General features: G+C 39.8%; 1 protein-coding gene across 2 annotated transcripts; it reads left to right on the plus strand.

Annotated features, from left to right (window-relative positions):
• The first annotated feature begins 4,466 nt into the window (after positions 1–4,466).
• Positions 4,467–7,876, plus strand: LOC148033950 (proline dehydrogenase 2, mitochondrial-like). Of its 2 annotated transcripts, XM_087681927.1 has the most exons (4): positions 4,470–5,947; positions 6,395–7,040; positions 7,178–7,418; positions 7,545–7,876. In XM_087681927.1, exons 1-4 carry the CDS (start codon positions 4,991–4,993, stop codon positions 7,576–7,578), a joined length of 1,878 nt encoding a protein of 625 aa, XP_087538053.1. In that variant the 5' UTR covers positions 4,470–4,990; the 3' UTR covers positions 7,579–7,876. The 2 variants fall into 2 exon arrangements, with proteins under 2 accessions (XP_087538054.1, XP_087538053.1); XM_087681928.1 differs by lacking the exon at positions 7,545–7,876 and having other exon boundaries at positions 4,467–5,947; positions 7,156–7,343.
• Positions 7,877–18,440: the final 10,564 nt, after the last annotated feature.

Genomic DNA, 18,440 nt, shown 5'->3' on the forward strand with positions numbered 1-18,440 from the left:
TAATGCTTATAAAGGCAATCCTCAACCAAATCTTAATGTCTAAGAAATAAGAGACTTGAAGTTCATCCCAAGATATAGAAATGGTAAAGAAGAAATGAACAATTGCAACTTGAAACAACCATTAAAATTTAAATGGAAAACTTTTTGGTTGAAGAGTCTTATATCATTATATTCATGTATCTCTTAACCTTAGAAAGTCTATTATGTAAAGTTATAATTAATAGAAGATCATGCTATGATGAACCCTGTCTACAAAGGTACTAGGATATGATTAGAAAATGGAGCATGATCAATAAATTAAGAAACTATTGTGCATGTGTGTGTTTACATGAAGAATATAAGTGTTATGAATGATGCTTTACTTTTTCTTTTCAGCCTAAAGTCGTTAAATCTTTTAATAATGTGCACATTTTATGATCTTTATCTTCAAGCCTAAAACATTAAGTTTTTTTATATTATTGTAGATATTTTGATGTCTCTCTCTGTCATTTTCTAAATCATGATTTTATACAATCCTATGAAAGTGTGCTAATTTTTGAGTATTCAATGAGGACAAATCTAACAATTTTGAAATCCACCAATAATGTCTTTGGTTTCATCACTTCAAGGTTTGAAATTAAAAACTCATGGATTGTTGAAAACTACTCGAGGGAGCCACAATCAAGCCCACAAGATAATTTTGTTTTAAAGTTTGTTGAAGATGATGTCCCTTAAAAATATTTGAAGTGATCACCTCAACCATCATCCTAGTAAAAAAAGAGTGACAAGTGAAGGCGAACCATTTTAGAGCTCACGATTGGAGGGTCATAACTCATTTGTTTATACAAGACCCAAAGTTATTAAGGCTATTAGTGAATTACTTATATAATGAAACATTCGTTTATCCAATAACCCAAAGTTATTAAGGCTACTAGTGAATTACTTACATAATAAATTTTGATTCACAAAAAAGGAAACTTTATTATCATCATTTGGTAGGGTTTTGCTTGAATTCTTCAAAAAGGATAAAAGATATTTGATCCCCATTTTAAGTTACCTATTGTCAAAAGACTCTTTGATTCCAAAGCTATCATTAGAAATCTTCACAAGTAACTATTGTCCTTGAATAAGGTCCCTTGGGTCCCTTTCAAAAGTTAAATGATGGCTTATGAACTAGTCTCCTCACAATGCATGTATAGATATTAGAATATCTAGGCTAGACAATCCAACCTAAGATCTTTCACTTGCTTTGGAAACTGCTACTTTAGTCTTTATTTCTAGAGTAACGATAACCCAATGGGCATAGGATTGTTTATTAACATTGCTTGTAAGGGCATGCCTCTAATAATGCTTTGCATTGCTTGTTCAGGATTTAAAACATAACTCCAAGTTTATTGGAGTGAGCCGGATATGTGACATAATTATTTGAATGCATGACAACATGTGCATGTGCACGTGTGTGCATACATGTACACACATACACAATGGGTAATGCTCCAATGTAGAAGGCATTGTGCACACTTCAATATTGCAATAAAAATAAGGATGCTTTAGATTTTCTTCAAGCATGCGTTCAATTTCTTCATCCTTCTCAAAATTGGAAAGGGCATTTTATTTGTTGGTTGAATATGTCAAGGTGATAAGATGTTGTAGATAGATGGTAGAAATCCAAAAGTTGAAACTAGGAGTGAAAAAAAAAGAGTAGCTTGAAAGTACCGTTAAGCAAAATACTAGATTTTGGAAATGCATTTGGAGGAGGAAGTACAAAGGTGAAAGAAAATATGCCTTAAATGTGGCAAAAACCATCCCTACTCAATGTGAAAATGTCATGTAGATTTTGTTTTGATTTAACAATTATCATGAGCTCTAAGGTTTTGCAACTGGGGCATGGTCATCTAGGTGAGCAGTGTAGGCATTTGTGTTAAAGTACCAATTAGTATTGGTGGTGCAAGGAGGTCACATGGGTGGGTGGTGGCAATGATCATTTTCTAGCCGATAGGGGGTTATAGCAGGAACACGTGTGTAATAGCCCAACCTTTTTGGTATAAATACTTTGTTCTCTTCTCATATGTTTTCAATTTGTATTTGTCAGCCCTCTCTCAAAAAAGGAAAATGCAATGTTTGAAAGACCATCACCCCAATGAATGGGCCAAAGTACAACAGATCGTTGGGATAAGATAAATTGCCAATTCTATTTTATCATTGGAACTTAAAAATGAAATGACCTATTACTTCTTTTACCCATCTAGTGGCAAAAGATAAATTGTTGATTCTATTTTAAATCACTATAACCGCAAAAATGAAATGGCCAAGTACTTATTTGACCCATATAGTGGGTGGTAAATTTCCTATTTGGGTCTTTTTGGTAGCATTTGGCCACCCTTAGCAATACTTGTTAGTGATCAAACCGAAAGTCTAGACTTAGAGCTGTTCCATGTGTAAGTGAACTTTATATCGGTAGGATGAATCAATCAATTGAGAAGATCATTTTTTAAGGCTAGCTCTGGTCAATAGAGTATCCCCCCTTTTGTAGGTCCTCCATGAACTCACCCAAGTCCATGGTATGTGGTAGCTTGGCATTGTTGCCCCCTTGAATTGGCCCTCTCTCTCTCTCTCTCTCTCTCTCTTATGAACAATTCCATCTTGGGGTTTGCCTGTTTGTGCCTGTGTGTAGATGTGCACTTGCTATTGCTAGCAATACTTTCGACAACTCAATTGATTTGCACAAGGAAAGGCTTATAGAGTAGAAGCACATATGAGTCTATTGACTAATGCATGGTTGCAAGTGCCCTTAAACATGCCTAGATGCAAATAAAATGTTGGGAGAATCCCCTTCAACAAAGCCAATCATAAGAGAGAGGAATGTTTAATCATTGAGAGACAGAGAGTGATGGACATCACCTACATTGATGAAAACCTTCCACCTCATATGAACTTGTAAGAGTTGATAGGGTGTTCTTGTGTTTGAGGGTACTAAGCTTACTTTGTAAAACAAAGGCAATTGTCCCTTTCTATATTGTGCATGCCTTTTCTATCACAACTCATAGGATTTAATCTCACTTGTGTACATGGCATGGCTCTTAGAGTTGTTCCCCATGCTTTGTTGGCTGTTTGTTGTGCTCCTCATCTATGTTTTTGTCTCACTAGCTGCACTCCGTCCATCACACTAACACTACACAATAAGAATTGTGACATGCCTAAGTCTATTGACTTGAGCAAGTATGTTTAACAAATGCAATTTTATATGTGTGTTTGTGATACCTTGGACTTGCAGGACCTAGGTGACCTATTGGTACTGTGATCACCAAGCTTGTACCCAATGGATGGAGTACCTCCAAAAATGGAGGTATGCCATGTACTATCAATAATCTATCAATGTGGCAACGACTGGTCGGTTATAGCCAGTTTCTCTCTCCTCTTTGATTGGTAGATTGTTGCTTCTGTATACTGAATATTGCTTCTCACTCATCGATTTAGCTCCTCTCTTCTCGCTTGCTTTGAAATGTAGACTTACGTGTGTTTGCAATACCTTTTCTTGACAGGGTAGCACACACAAGTTTTTTTAAAAAACTTACGTGTGTCGGGGATCTAAGGGTTCCCTAATACCACATGGAAGTTATAGGCTGGATATTATTATTTTGATTGGTTGTTGCAATTGCAAAAAGTGCATCCTTGTCCATGACGTTACAGATTAAGCAAAGGAGACTCCCCGTCCAAAAGTGGGCAAGGAGTGGAATTGTTCAGGTAGATAAATAGTAGGTGTTGCCCTCTTGATGTGTAAAAGATTGTGGATGCCCAACCTCGGAAGAAGTACTTTGATTGTTTAATCCTTGCTAAGTAGCGGGCATTCACCATTTGGTGTGCGCATGGAGGCCATCCCACAGGGAGCAAAAGGGCGAGAAAAGAATATTCGGTGTGTAAGTAACATTGTGCAGTGGACAAGATTTGTGTGTGGTGATGAGTCATGACACGGATGGCTCCTTTTTTTTTAATGGGGTCAACTTGGCAACTTGCAAGTTGCAACTTTGCCACTCCGGACCTTTTGAACACGTGAGAGGCGGAGGCCAGTCGGCCTGTCAAAAGCCGCGGGTCCCACATTCCCACGTCAGAAAGGAACGTCTTTCCACAGCTTGTTCCAAGATTTGCTCCGCAGGATCCAGGTCACCCCAAACCTAACCCCGGTTAACGAAAACCACGTGGCGGGCGTGGGGAAATGCTCATTGGCCCTTTAATTTAAAAAAAAAAGTTATAAACCCATTTCTTTGAAAATTTTCGTCCCATTTTTGCTTTTTTAAGAAATTTGGAATTGAATGTTCCGGAATTTATTTGGTTTTCGTAAATTCTTATTGAATCTTCTTTTGAGTATTTTGTTGTTTTATTGAATCTTCTTTTTAGTAGTTTTTAAAATTAATGGATCTTCTTTTTGGTAGTTTTTGGTATTTTTGGTGGGAATTGATTTTTGAATGTCCAGCTTTGTGGGAGGCTGAACTCCAGTCTCCCTTCCGCCTTCCCTTTCCTCTCCTCCCCCCTCCCTCTCTCTCTCTCATATTCACTAATCAATTCCTTAATCACTCGATTACTGCCGCCTCTCACAATCCATTAAATAGTCGGTCACAGCCTCCCATGTCGTACATAGATTACCCTGTTGACCTCCCTGTGATATCAACCATTCTTTGCTCTCATTCGAATCGAATTTGGGGTTTTTGCATCCAATCGCCTCTGTAATTCCTGGCCTGTGATCATCCATCTTCCCTCTTCAATCGATTCTGATTTCATCCATCTTTAATTGATTCAGTGTTCTTGGCCTGTAATTAGTCCCCCTCTTCCCACTCCGATTGATTTTGACTTCATCCATCTTCGATTGATTCTTGGCCTGTGACCATCCTTCTTCCCTCTCACAATTGGTTTCTCAGATTCCATCCTTCTGCAATTTGATTCTGATTTCACCCTCCCTTTCTTCAATTAATCCCTTGCCCTGTCATTTGTCTTTCTCCCTTTGTGCTCGACTGTAATGGCATGGCAGGTCTACGGGTCCATCCTTAAGCTTTGGAAGAAACCCTGCCATCATAACTGCGTGCCGGAGCTTCCCCGTCTTCTTGTTGGAAGAAGCTTCCAGAGCCAGGCTGACCTGAGCCAGAAGGAAAAACAGGGCCTGTTTGCAGGAACAAGCCAGCTGAGTACTCAGAGGGAGAATCAGAGCCTGTTAGCGGGAAATAATTCTTATAGTGAAGCTGGGCAGAATGAGAAACAGAGCCTCTTAGCAGGAAAGAATTCTTATGCTGAATTTGAGAAACAGAGCCTCTTAACAGGAAAGGATTCTTGTGGTGAATTTTGTCAGAAGGATAAACAGAGCCTCTTAGTGGGAAAGAATTCTTATGGTGAATTGGTTCAGAAGGAGAAACAGAGCCTCTTTGCAGCGGGAAAAGGCTTTTATGGCGACGCTGACCCGCGGTCGTACCATCTCATTCCTGCTAGAAAGCTGTCTGTGAACCATGGCACCACTGCCATTGTCAGCAGGGAAGAGGCCTCTGATGATGAGGGTGAAGGAACCAAGCTAGCCTCAGAGAGCATCTCTTCAGCTCCCTCAACACTCCTGGAGCAGGATGGGAAATCCATCTATGCCGGCATGACATTGACAGAGCTTCTCTTCACTCTCATCAATCTGCAGTTGGTTGCCTATGAGCCCTTGGTTGACCTGAGCATCAAGGTGCTGAAGTCCTCACTCATGAAGTACCCTGTTTGGAGCCAACCCATCCTGGGTGTGGTGAAGCGGACTGCCTATGCCCATTTCTGTGCAGGAGAGGATGCCTCAGAAGCATCCCATACCCTCAAAAGGATGTGGGAGCTAGGCTTGAAGAGTATTCTGGACTACAGCTTGGAAGATGCCATGGATAACGCCTCATGTGATCATAATTTGCAAGGTTTCTTGCATACGGTGAAGCAAACTCGACAGCTACCTCCTGGATCGGTACGCCTCTCTTGATGCTTCTTGTTCTCATATTTTGAGTATGTGTCTCGTCTAGTGCAACGCTTAGTTCTGAGAAGTTTACTTCACAACTACCAAGGTCCCAATGATTGAAGGGGAACTTAACCAAACTTGTCACCATCTCAATCCAAGGTGTTATGTGAGAACTTGAATGATTAAGATATCTAAACATGACAGGAGATACTTCATTTCTATATAATCGGGATCCGATAGAAATTGATGCCTTTCCTGTGATTGAAGAAGTCAGTGCAATTTGAGTTTATAGGCAAAACTATGGGTACAGCTTCTGCAATTACGACTGTAGTTTGTAGTAATAGTTGCTTAATGTATACAGTCTTGGTTTAGTCTTGTGATGATTTAACTAAATTTACAATCATTGTAAACTCGGTACTTTCAGTGTCTCTCATAGCACCACTGTTGTGTTTTCAGGTCAGTTTCTCCTGTATGAAAGTAACCGCTATCTGCCCTCTCCCTCTTCTTGAGCATGTAAGTGCACTTCTTAGATGGCAACACAAGCATCCAGAGTATAAACTTCCATGGAAAGAAGACGTGCTTCCTCTGTTAGCACATGAAAGTGCAACTTATCATGTTCAGTGTCCACCAGAGCCCCTAAGCGACGTGGGGGAAAGGGACTTACTAAGAGCGAAGGAAAGGTTGTGGAAACTCTGTGATGCTAGTGATGAAGCTGGTCTTCCATTGCTAGTAGATGCCGAGTACACTTCTGTACAACCGGCTATAGACTATCTCACCTATCTTGCTGCTTTGCGCTTCAACCAGAATGGCCAAACCCTCGTGTATGGAACAGTTCAAGCATACTTAAAGGATGCCCTGCCACGGCTCGTTGTTGCTGCAAATGAGGCTTCGAAAAGAGGTGTTGGCTTTGCTGTAAAGCTTGTTCGTGGAGCCTACATGACTCGGGAATCAGAACTTGCAGCAACCTTGGGAGCTCAGTCACCTATCCATTCTTCCATCCAGCAGACGCACAAGTGCTACGACACATGTGCTGCTTTCATGATGGAGCAGGCAGCAAGCGGGCAGGGAGCTGTGGTTCTTGCAACGCACAACTTTGATTCTGGTGAGTTGATTTTGGAGCATCACTTCACTTGAGGTTTACTATATATAACTGACATGTTCATTGAATATACATAATTTGAGTGCATCACATCAGATTTTTGGGTCTTATTTAACAGGCTTGTGGTTGCTGTGCAACAGGCCGGGTAGCAGTTGCAAAAGCTGATGAACTGGGGCTAGCAAATGGTAATCCAAGGCTGCAGTTTGCACAACTGAAGGGTATGGCAGATAGGCTGTCTTTGGCATTGGTTCATGCTGGTTTTCAAGTGAGCAAATACCTTCCATTTGGGCCTGTGGCACATGTGATGCCTTACCTTATCAGGAGAGCAGAAGAGAACAGGGGTCTCTTAGGGAACACCACAGTCGATCGAGTGTTCATATGGTAACGCACGATTCCCAGTTTCTGGGATCATTTTCTGCTGAACAAGATGTATAGCTTTCTTGGTGGCCAATCTGTGAATTGATGTGGGCTTTTTGTGATTGATCTCCTTTTGGCTTGTATATGCAGGGAAGAGCTCAAGCGGAGACTAACAGACTTGTAGAAAAAGCATTGCAGCTGGAATTGTTTGCTGGATTAAATTTGACACTTGATGGGAGAAGTGCTGCAAAAAATCTCACCTCACCCACAAAAGTGGGTTGAGCCTTCCATTTTCAAATGTAAATATGTAGATGCTTGTCTCTATAGATACTTTGAGAATTGTAATGAAGGGAATTTAAACGGTGCTCTCTCTCTCTCTCTCTCTCTTATTGTGCTTGCATGTTCTCTCTTTCTATAGATACTTTGAGAGTAATGGAGGAAATTTAAATGATGCTCTCTCTCTCTCTCTCTCTCTCTCTCTCTATGCTTGCATGTTCAAGTCAATTGTTGTACTATTATGGAGTGACAATATTGTTTCTTCCATGAAAGGGTGCTGGATACTCAGCTGTAATGAAAGTGACAAGATATCAAGCTTGGAAGCTCTTTTGCTTGTGTCCAAACAAGGATCAATCCCATTTCCTAATACATGTCCAGCTAGACCCACATGCTGGAGAAATTATATGCCACAACGGACAGAATCTGAGGAGTAGATAACACAACAAATATGAGAAAAACAAAGATTGCTTTGATTTCACACGAAATGATACAAAGATGGCTTTGTCCATCCGTGCGCTTCCAATGTGAAGCTTAGATGGTGATCTAGACAGATGATAGGCGAAAAGCGTAAGGGTAGCTGGAAGAACTTTGATTGGGTGAAAGATAGATTGATGATGGCTTTAGAGAGGTCTTCCTTTTATAGTCCGAGAAGGTAGTTCAGTTGGCATGTCTAATCGTATTATGAATCTTTCTTAGTTGATCACGGAATATTCCAAGGGATATTCCCTTTACCGTTGGGGTTGGAGCACTGTCCTTAGACCCTCGTTAGGGAGGTTGCTCGCCCCCCTAAGACGCCCCATTTGTGGCCCTTGGACTCCAAAATAGGGGTCCTTGATAATTGCCACATTTCGCAACTCAATGCATTGTGCATCTTAAGCTGTTTCCATTGGGGGTTTGTACACTACACCACCATTACTTCATCACCCTTCCCATATCTTAGCACTGTTAGATTTTCATCTTGTATTCCCATATGCCATAGGATCCTTCTTAACCATATTGCTTCATATGCAACAAAGCAAACTGCCTTATACTCTACTTTGGTAGAAGACAATGCTATACTTGGTTGCTTCTTACTAATCCAAGAGAAGATTTCTGAACCTAAAGAGAAACAATATCTAGAAGCTAATTTCTTGGAATCACTATCACCTGCCCAATCAAAGTCACAATTTCCCATAATAGTACTTCCGAGACTGTATGTGATACCATTGTCAAGAGTTCCCTTCAAATATCAGAGCACCTATATCCAAGCTTTTCAATGACTTTCTTGTGGTTTGTTTGAGAACCTGCTCAAAACACCAACAACAAAATTGATATCTGGTATGGTGTTACTTAAGTAGATGAGGTTGTTAACCAACCTCACGTACCTCCCAATGTTTGATGGTGTTGATGTATTCTCAATGGATAACTTCACATTGACCTCCATAGATATAGTTATCACCTTATGCTCGGTCATGCTAAATGCCTATAAGATCTCCCATGCATACTTCAATCCCCAAACAGTAGTGCAATAAGCTTAAGTTTGTCATTTCAAACTCAAAGCTCAAAGCCTTTCGAGTTTGATGGATCATATCTTTATAGTCACTTGTAATAAGAAGGTTGCCTACATATAGAACAATCACTACAAACTTTTCACCATCCCTGTAAACATATAAGTTAGCATTTGAGACATCTCTTTTGAAAGTCAAGTCCAAAAAGAATTTATCTATTTGCTAGTATCATGCTCTAGGGGCTTGTTTTAGCCCATACAATACCTTCTTTAGCTTACAAACTATGTTCTTAGAATGGGGGGCCTCAAATCCTAGTGGCTGAGCCACGTATACCCTCCTCTTGAGGTCACCATTCAAGAACACTGATTTGACATCCATTTGGTGAATTGGCCACTTTTTATAAGTAACCATTACAAGTATTGTGTGAATAGTAGTCATTCTAGTAGTTGGAGCAAATGATTTTTGAAAATCAAAACCTTCAACATGTGAAAATCCTCGTGCAACTAATATGGCTTTGTACTTTTCTATGTTGCCATCAGCCTTGTACTTTATCTTCTAGATCCACTTGGTGCCAATAATCTTTCTCTTTTTTGGCTGATTCACTAGCTTCCAAGTGTCATTCTTCATTATGCTATCATACTTAGCTTGCATAGCTCCTCTCCCATGCTGAATAAATGAGTTTTTCTTCAAAGTCTGTTGGCTCCTTTACTTCTCTCATAATCTCAATCATCAAGGCCATATTAACTATGTGAGTAGAAACATTTCTTTGCTACTCTATTCTCAAAGACCTCCTTGGTGTGTTTGCCTTTTCCTCAACTATGGTAGGCATAGGATTGTTGCGATCATAGAGATGCTTCACCCATCACGGCAATGGCTTTTTTGGTGGCGTGATTGCAAGTTGGTGAACTTTGTTCTCATCATTCGAAGACGATGCTTCCTCCTCCTTGTGAGTAGGGATAGCTCTTGGGATAGGTTCATAGTGGACTGTTTCTTCGCTAGATGATAAAAGTAGAAACCTTTCTTTGCTCCTCTATTCTCAAAGACCACCTTGATGTGTTTGCCTTTTCCTCAACTATGATAGGCATAGGATTGTTGCGATCATAGACTTGCTTTACCTATCGCGGCAATGACTTTTCCGGTGGCGTGATTGCAAGTTGGTGAACTTTGTCCTCATCATTCGAAGATGATGCTTCCTCCTCCTTGTGATTAGGGACAACTCTTGGGATAGGTTCATAGTGGATTGTTTCTTCACTAGATGATAAAGTGGAGGAACTTATATTCTCATTTTCCTCGGTATGTGGTTGCTCCTTGAACACCACATCATGGCTCACTATGATCTTCTGTCTCTTGGTCATACGATTTGTAAGCCTTTTGCTCATCACTATAACCTAAGAAGATACATTTTGTGTTTTTTAGATTAATTTGTTTCTCTTATCCTTTAGAATATGTGCATAACATCCATATTCAAAAGTTCTAAAATGTGAGATAGATTGTTTCTTACCAAAATAGGCCTCATGAGGAGTTTTGGCCTCAAGAGCCTTTGTGTAACTCCGATTGAGAATGTAGAATATAATATTAACAATTTTTGTCTAAAATAGGTTAGGCAATCCCTTGGCCTTAAGTATGCAGTTTTCTCTTAATCTCTGGAATATACAATATATTTGAAAGATTTTTGAGTTCAATGTTTGCGAAAATGTAACTATAACGGTCCTAAGGTAGTGAAATTTCTTGTTGGATAAGTTTCGACCCGCATGAAAGGCATAACGATTTGGGCGCTATCTCGGAGAAAGCTTAGTTCCCTCTACCACTATGGAAGGATGGGTGTATCCCTTGGTAGATGATCCATTGGGGTTCAATTCTACTTTAGCTCTATTGGCTATCTCCTTCCCTTTAGTCTTCATGGTGCCATTCTTTTCATTTATATTTTTGATACGACAATTTTCAATTGCATGTCCTTTTGTCTTGTAGTAGAAGCACTCTCCTTGAAACTTTTTCTCACCACCTTTATTCTTTTTGTCACCATTGGTAGAGGAACCACCTTTACCTTTCGCATTGGTGGAGAATGCAACATCTCCACTATTGCTATCTTCTCAAACTTTAAGCTACAACTCCTCCTCCGTTAGTACTACACAAAATTTCTCAAACGTAAAATCTTGGGGTCTCACCTGAGTGTTTAGGACAATTACCAATCCATTAAACTTTGGTGGACAAATCCGAAGACACCTCTGAGCTAGCTTCTCACTAGTCTTTTGTATCCCTAGCCATGTGGTCGTGTAGATTTTTGATCTGAGTGATGAATGCTTCAACTGTCTCTTCTTCGGCAAACTTCTCTGTTGCTAGTTGATTCTCCAAGTTTTGAATCCTTGTTTGATTTCTCATTTCTTACTGGCTCCTCAGTATGTTCCAAGCCCCCCTGAGGTCTTGGTTGTATGCTAAATCAAGGTCAAAACACTGTTAGAACAATAACACTCGAATTTGATGGGTCGGGAGTGGGTTGTGGTTCTGGGTCAACCTGAACACTGTCTCCAAAATCTCATAAGAATCAAGGATAGTTGTAATTTGAAACTTCTAATGTAGCAGATGTCATTTCTCCTCTTTGCTGTGTTGGAGCCCTTGTCTCTCGTGTACTTTTAAATCCTCAAAACTCCCTAGGCTCTAATACCATGTAGAAATTACATGGTACAATGGATAGAATTTGAGCAAGGAGTAGAGAACACACAGTAAATATGAGAAGAATAGAGACCACTTTAATTTCAAATGAATTGATACAAAGATGGCTTTGTCCACCCGTGTGCTTACACAATGAAGCTTAGATGGTGATTAAGACAGATGATAGGTGAAGAGCTTAAGGATAGTTGGAAGAACTTTGACTAGGTGAAAGATAGATTGACGATGCTTTAGAGAGGTCTTCCTTTTATAGCTTGAGAAGATATTCTAGTCAGACATGGAATATTCCCTAGAATATTTCATTTACCATTGGGTTGAGAACGTCAAGGGGACCGCTAGTCCCTTTGAGACACCCACAGCCAAGGGCCACTCCCCAAAATAGGGGTCCTTGATAACTCCCACACCCCACAACTCAATGCATTGTGTCTCAAGTTGCTACCATCATAACTACTATACTAACCCAAAGGCTAAATCCACAATGATTACCTTTTTTCCATCTGGTTACATAGGCCTCGTTTGATATACAAGTCAGGACCCACCCAATGTCCATATTCGCACATGGCTTCTCGTCATAATGCGGGCCTTACAACTTAGAGCACCATGGATCATTGATGGCATCTTACAAGGGTGGGGCATTGAGTATATCTAACACATGCATACCCTATAGTGCTAGGATGATGATGTGCCCTTATGCATCTTGAAGGCCAACTTGCTTGAGCAATGTTGCATTGTGTCATGACATATTATGTCCGTAAGTTTTCATGGTACACCATATCATATTGATGAACATTGAGTCGTTATAAATTTTTTGGTACTTGGATGTTTTTGACTCTGAATGATGCATGGGGAAGATACTTATACACCATAATGCACATGGCCCTTGGCATTAGATAAATACAAAATGGATTATGTATTATTACCTCTATGTTTCAATTTGGCAAGGGTACATGGAATTAACAATTTACTCAATCTCATAATGAAATTCCAAGGGAATCTACCTTACATCACTAATTGCATGTATAATGTAGTTCTTACAATTAGGGTTTACCATAAATATCCTTTGGAGAGAGGTTTGAATAGTGGGAATTAGTATGTCACATGTGGGAATAGCTAAATAGTTATAAGCAAACTTGTTTGGGCTACTATAAATTGTGTTCCACCTTGACATTGTTGACCCTAAATGATGCATTTGAAAAATACTTATCCACCATAATCCATATGGCTCTTGGCATTTGATAAATACAAAATGGAATAGATATTATCACATGTAAACTTTAATTTTGTAAGTGTACATGGAGCTAAACAATTAATTCATTCTCATTATTAGATTCTAGGGGAATCCACCCTAATGATTGATACACAAATTGCATGTATAATGTAGCTCTTACAACCAATAACCTTGGTATAATTGACATCAAAATTAAGCTATACTTAACAATTCAGACCTTTTGGCTATGTGCACCTTTGATGTTCTAGTTCTTAGTGAATAGTACACAAAATTGAAGCGATGAGTATTGTGGGTGTTCTATGTGGGGCTTATTGAATTGAAATATACAAATAGACAAGTGAGTTGGGACAAACCAACAAATACTAATAGATCTAGCCCCATCCTATTACTTCAATGTTGTATGAACATTAAGTATTATCCACTAGGCACTCAACGCCTAGTTTCCTCCTAGTACTTCACGCAGAGGTTGGCACTATGCTCTCTAGGTTAAGTTTGGTGCTTCATGCCAACCTTTGAAGTACACTGTTACTATTGTTGACACATTTTACGCCATGATCCATGCCTTATATGGCAATATGATTCATGGTTAGTTGAGTCCCTGAAAAAATGAGCCGCAAGAGTCCCAAAAATCTTAAGCTTGCACCTGAGAGAGAGAGAGAGAGAGAGAGAGAGAGAGAGAGAGAGAGAGAGAGAGAGAGAGAGAGAGAGAGAGAGAGAGAGAGAGAGAGAGAGAGAGAGAGAGAGAGAGAGAGAGAGAGAGAGAGAGAGAGAGAGAGAGAGAGAGAGAGAGAGAGGCGCTTCTTGAATGGTGGGGCCCAAGGGCTAGTAGGGGTTTTCTTAAATTGTGGGTGAGAAGAAATTTTAATTTTCTATAAATGCAATTGAAAGTCTATCTTTAGTTGATGCATGGCATCTTCTATGAATTGCCATGTGGCAAAGTGGCAAAATATTTGTTAATAGATAGATATGGATAGTTCTTTTGCACCAATTTTAGGCTACTTGGTGCTAGTAACAATTAGGGCACTTAACATCCTAAAGGCACACTCCATGTGGCAAGAGGGTTCATACAAAGGTATTGTATTTGGGTTTTGTCTCTTCTCTCTCTCTCTCTCTCTCTCTCTTCCCCCCCCCCCAAATATTCATATCCTAAAAAGTAATAATAAAATTGGTGGCATCCACAAAAAAATTCCTAGTTATAAGTATACAATCTATCTTATATATATTAAGCAATAACTTCTAGGAAATATTATTACATAAAAACATTCATTGGATAAGATAAAAGGAGAATCGAATACCAAAGACACCAAAATGATATTCCTATCAAGCAATCTATATTCTACAAAACATTCAAAACACAAATTAATAGTAATTGCAAGCACTTGTCTCTTTGGAGATGCACCCAAGTGCCCAAAAAGAGCATTGCCGTATTGATGGATTTCTAATGCTAATATAAGCCCAATTCATGGGACAAATGGAAGATTGCTAGTTAGGTCTTTAAATCAACTTTTAAGGCCAATTTCTTTTGAGGAGAATTGGATTTTCTTAAGATGGAAAATTAGCTTTGATTAAACCATTTTGCATGCTCCCTCTCCCTCTCTCGCCCCCCGATGCTTCTTGAGTCCTCTTGTGAGGAGACCCCTAATGCCTCATGAGGTGGCCACTTGTTAGCACAGTTAGCCTATCATTTTATAGAGGGTCTCACTTGTGGTATGAGGTCCATTGTGCTTTATGGGGCATATGCTCTAGACTCTCTCTATGGGAGGATTGCATGTGCAAGGATGGTGGATTTGCAAGAGGGATTGCCACGTGGCCGTCGCTCAGACCTCCCATGGGGGAGTGTGGAGGCACCACGTGGCCCCCTCCCCCAACCTTCTCTTACTAATAGGAAATGATCAAAAAAGTCTATACAAGTCCTTATGGGAGTCAAAGTTCTATTCTATCTCTAGGAATACAAGGCACGATCTAATGATGTGGATATGGACAACTCATAACTCTGAAATATTTTGGACTAGCATTTTCCAGACATATGGACCATAGACACCTTGCAATAGACACCATGCATGCCCACCAACGAACCTGAACTCCTCCTTCACCTAATGCCCATCATCATCTTTTGCACTACTCAAAGTAAGCATTGCAATACAATCCCTGTATGTGGTGATGCCATTGTAAGAAATGTTTTGACATAGGTAAAGAAACACCTCTATCATGAATCTCATATGGTCCAAAGGCAAAGGATTGCATGTACATCCACCAACCAACCTTGAAATCATTCTTTACCCAATGTCCATCATCATTATCTCCTCTTGTGTGGCTCAAGGCAAACTTTGTAATGTAGCCCTTTGGATGAGGACTCCTTGAGTGATTCGATTGTTGCGAGAAAATGAGACACAATAGAGTACAAGAAATTTGTTAGCAAGTGACCAATAGAGAATATGGAGAATCAAAACCTTTGATTAATGTAGATGAATACAATAGATATAGGTGATGCTTCCCAACTACGTGCTTCTATTAGGAAGCTTCAATAGCACACTAGAATCCAATGACGGGAAATGCTATGTGTATAAAAAAGTGTGCTTATACCTACTAAATGAGCCACAAATTGGTATGTTGAATAGTGTGTTGTATGCATGCTTTTTTGAGGATGCGACCAAAACTAATAATTGAATATATATTCGGTAGGTCCATAAATTATGCATGGTAATTAGCATGACACCGTCCTCCTCACCTCCCCCCAAGAAGTCTGGTGGGAAACGGTACAATAGGCCCTCCAAATAAGAACCTAGTATAGTGACATGTATGTAGCTAAGCTGGCAATATGCCAACCCCATTAATAGTTTATTTAGCTCTCTGGCCATATTCGACCACCATGGATTATTTGAAGCTATTTGAACAGTAAACCATTTTCGATATCCTGCTTCGTGCAATTATGAACTATGTTGCTTTGTGGCCATGTGGATCTTAGCATCAAATTCAGGGTATTCTTAGTTAAATTGAGCAAGAGGCACTTTATTGAGATATGTGGACGCATTAGCTCAAGTTTTACTTCCTTTTGGGCATTGCGGCTTTACCCTAAAAGTTTCGAAGCTAAGATCCTTTGCTTAAATTGAATGACATTTGCTCACACTTTGTTATATTGAGTGTGACCTTCTTAGAGACTCCTTTCAACTTATCCTCTATATTTCTATTGATGTACTTTGCCGATATGTTTGCAGTGACTTGAGGGTCTGCTTCAATGTGTAACTAGTGATCTTCCTTCATGTTGAGTGACAAATCCTTGAGTGTATGTTTGTGTTATAGTAAGTCAATTTTGAAGCATTGTTGCCTTCATCCACTTCGGTTTGATCTTCCCTATTTCTATTGAGTACAGTCCTTGAGCTTTCTTTTGCATTGCATTTGGACATCTCAACATTGTTGCCTTCATCCACTTCGGTTTGATATTCCCTATTTCTATAGAGTATAGCCCTCGAGCTTTCTTTTGCATTGCATTGGACATCTCAACATCGACTTCCACCTTTTGATTCACTCTATGCAAGAGCTCGTAGCCTATTCCACATGCAATATATTGCATGAGAATATTGGCCACATGTTCCAATTAATTTGGAGTCTTAAATGGCCTTGATGGCCCTTAACTCAACTCACATTTTCAATTTAACTCTTGTTCCCCACTCTCCTCGCTTAGATAAGTGCCCACATTTAGTAGATGGCCTAGTAGTGCTCCTTCAGCTTAAAAGCTCGATGCTATGTGCTTGGGATGCAGTTAGCAATACTAAATAGTTTAACAAGTCGAGTTGCCACTACCACCTATAATAATGTCAAGATATAGGCAACTACAAGTGCGATCGGACCATTAGGAACATGTTCCCACCAAACCTTGCGGTGTGATAGGGTGTTCTAATTGAAAATTCAAGCATTTGAAGCAAGAAAAGGTTGATGCGATTGGTTGGTTTGCTTAGAGGCGGCCAAGAGTCATAAAAGTGACACTTTTCGATTTGATATATTGATTTGATTGGGGATCACTTTGGGCCATGCCTTCACCTATTGCCTGCCCATTGTGGTTGCAAACCCAAAAGCCATGTGAAAAGTTGGGAGAGCCTAGTTGGAAAAATGTAACTTCTTATGGAATTCTTAGCACAAAGCTCATTCAAGAACATTGGATTTTTTCATTTACATTATATCATTCTAAGGAATGGCTTGATTGAAGGTTAATTTCATTCGTTGAATCTCCTTGTTTGATTAACCATTCTAAGGCTTTCAATTGAACTTAGCCTAAGCTATTTTAATTGAAAAGCTTCATCTGAAGTAATCATTTACTTGAATGTTTGGCGAGCTTTTGAGCAATTGGTTTGTGGTCTGTACACATCAATCTCGGTCTGTATATAATTTGATTGAAAAACACTGCAACTATGGATCTATTAATTGTTATCAAAGTAGAGGGCGTTAATTAAACCATAAAATGTGCGTTCTACTTTTGGGCTTTGTCTTGTAATTGATGTGGATTAGTAGTTTGTATTTGTCTTGTAATTAATTTTCAGTAAGCGAACTGATCACACACACACACACACACACACACACACACACACACACACACACACACACACACACACACACACACACACACACACACACACACACACACACACACACACACACACACACACACACACACACACACACACACACACACACACACACACACACACACACACACACACACACACACACACACACACACACACACACACACACACACACACACACACACACACACACACACACACACACACACACACACACACACACACACACACACACACACACACACACACACACACACACACACACACACACACACACACACACACACTCACTCACACTCTCTCTCACACACACACACACACACACACACACACACTCTCTCTCTCAATAGATGGTTTTGAAAAATCGGGTGTGTCCTCTTAATTGGTGATGAGCATATATAATAGGCATGCTACCAAGCATGTGCATGAGAAGTATACCTCACATGCATCTATTCCATGTTGTCATAATGGGATATTTTCTCTTATGCACCCTTAGGGCCGGGACATGCCTAGGTCAAATTGGCTTGCATGAGCCGATCAAATTGAAGTTCCACGTGCATGCATGGTGGACTTTACTTCAACTTAGTGAAACTTGGGACTTGTCTTGGTCAACACAATACCCTCTAAAAATAAGGATCATCCATGATCCAGGCGAAGTTACTACTTGGTGGCATTTTTAGATTTGTCTCTCTTCAGATTTGCTCTCCTTCTTAATGTTCTCTCTCATCCATTTGAGTTTTCTCTCTCCTTCTCATGCCTCACTCAAGCTTCATTAATGGCATTTTCTAACTTGCATGGGAATGCTTAG

The sequence above is a fragment of the Lygodium microphyllum genome, chromosome 7, assembly GCF_053477565.2.
Source record: "Lygodium microphyllum isolate KBCC chromosome 7, Lygodium_microphyllum_v1.1.10, whole genome shotgun sequence".
In the NCBI taxonomy this organism is placed as follows: Eukaryota; Viridiplantae; Streptophyta; class Polypodiopsida; order Schizaeales; family Lygodiaceae; genus Lygodium; species Lygodium microphyllum.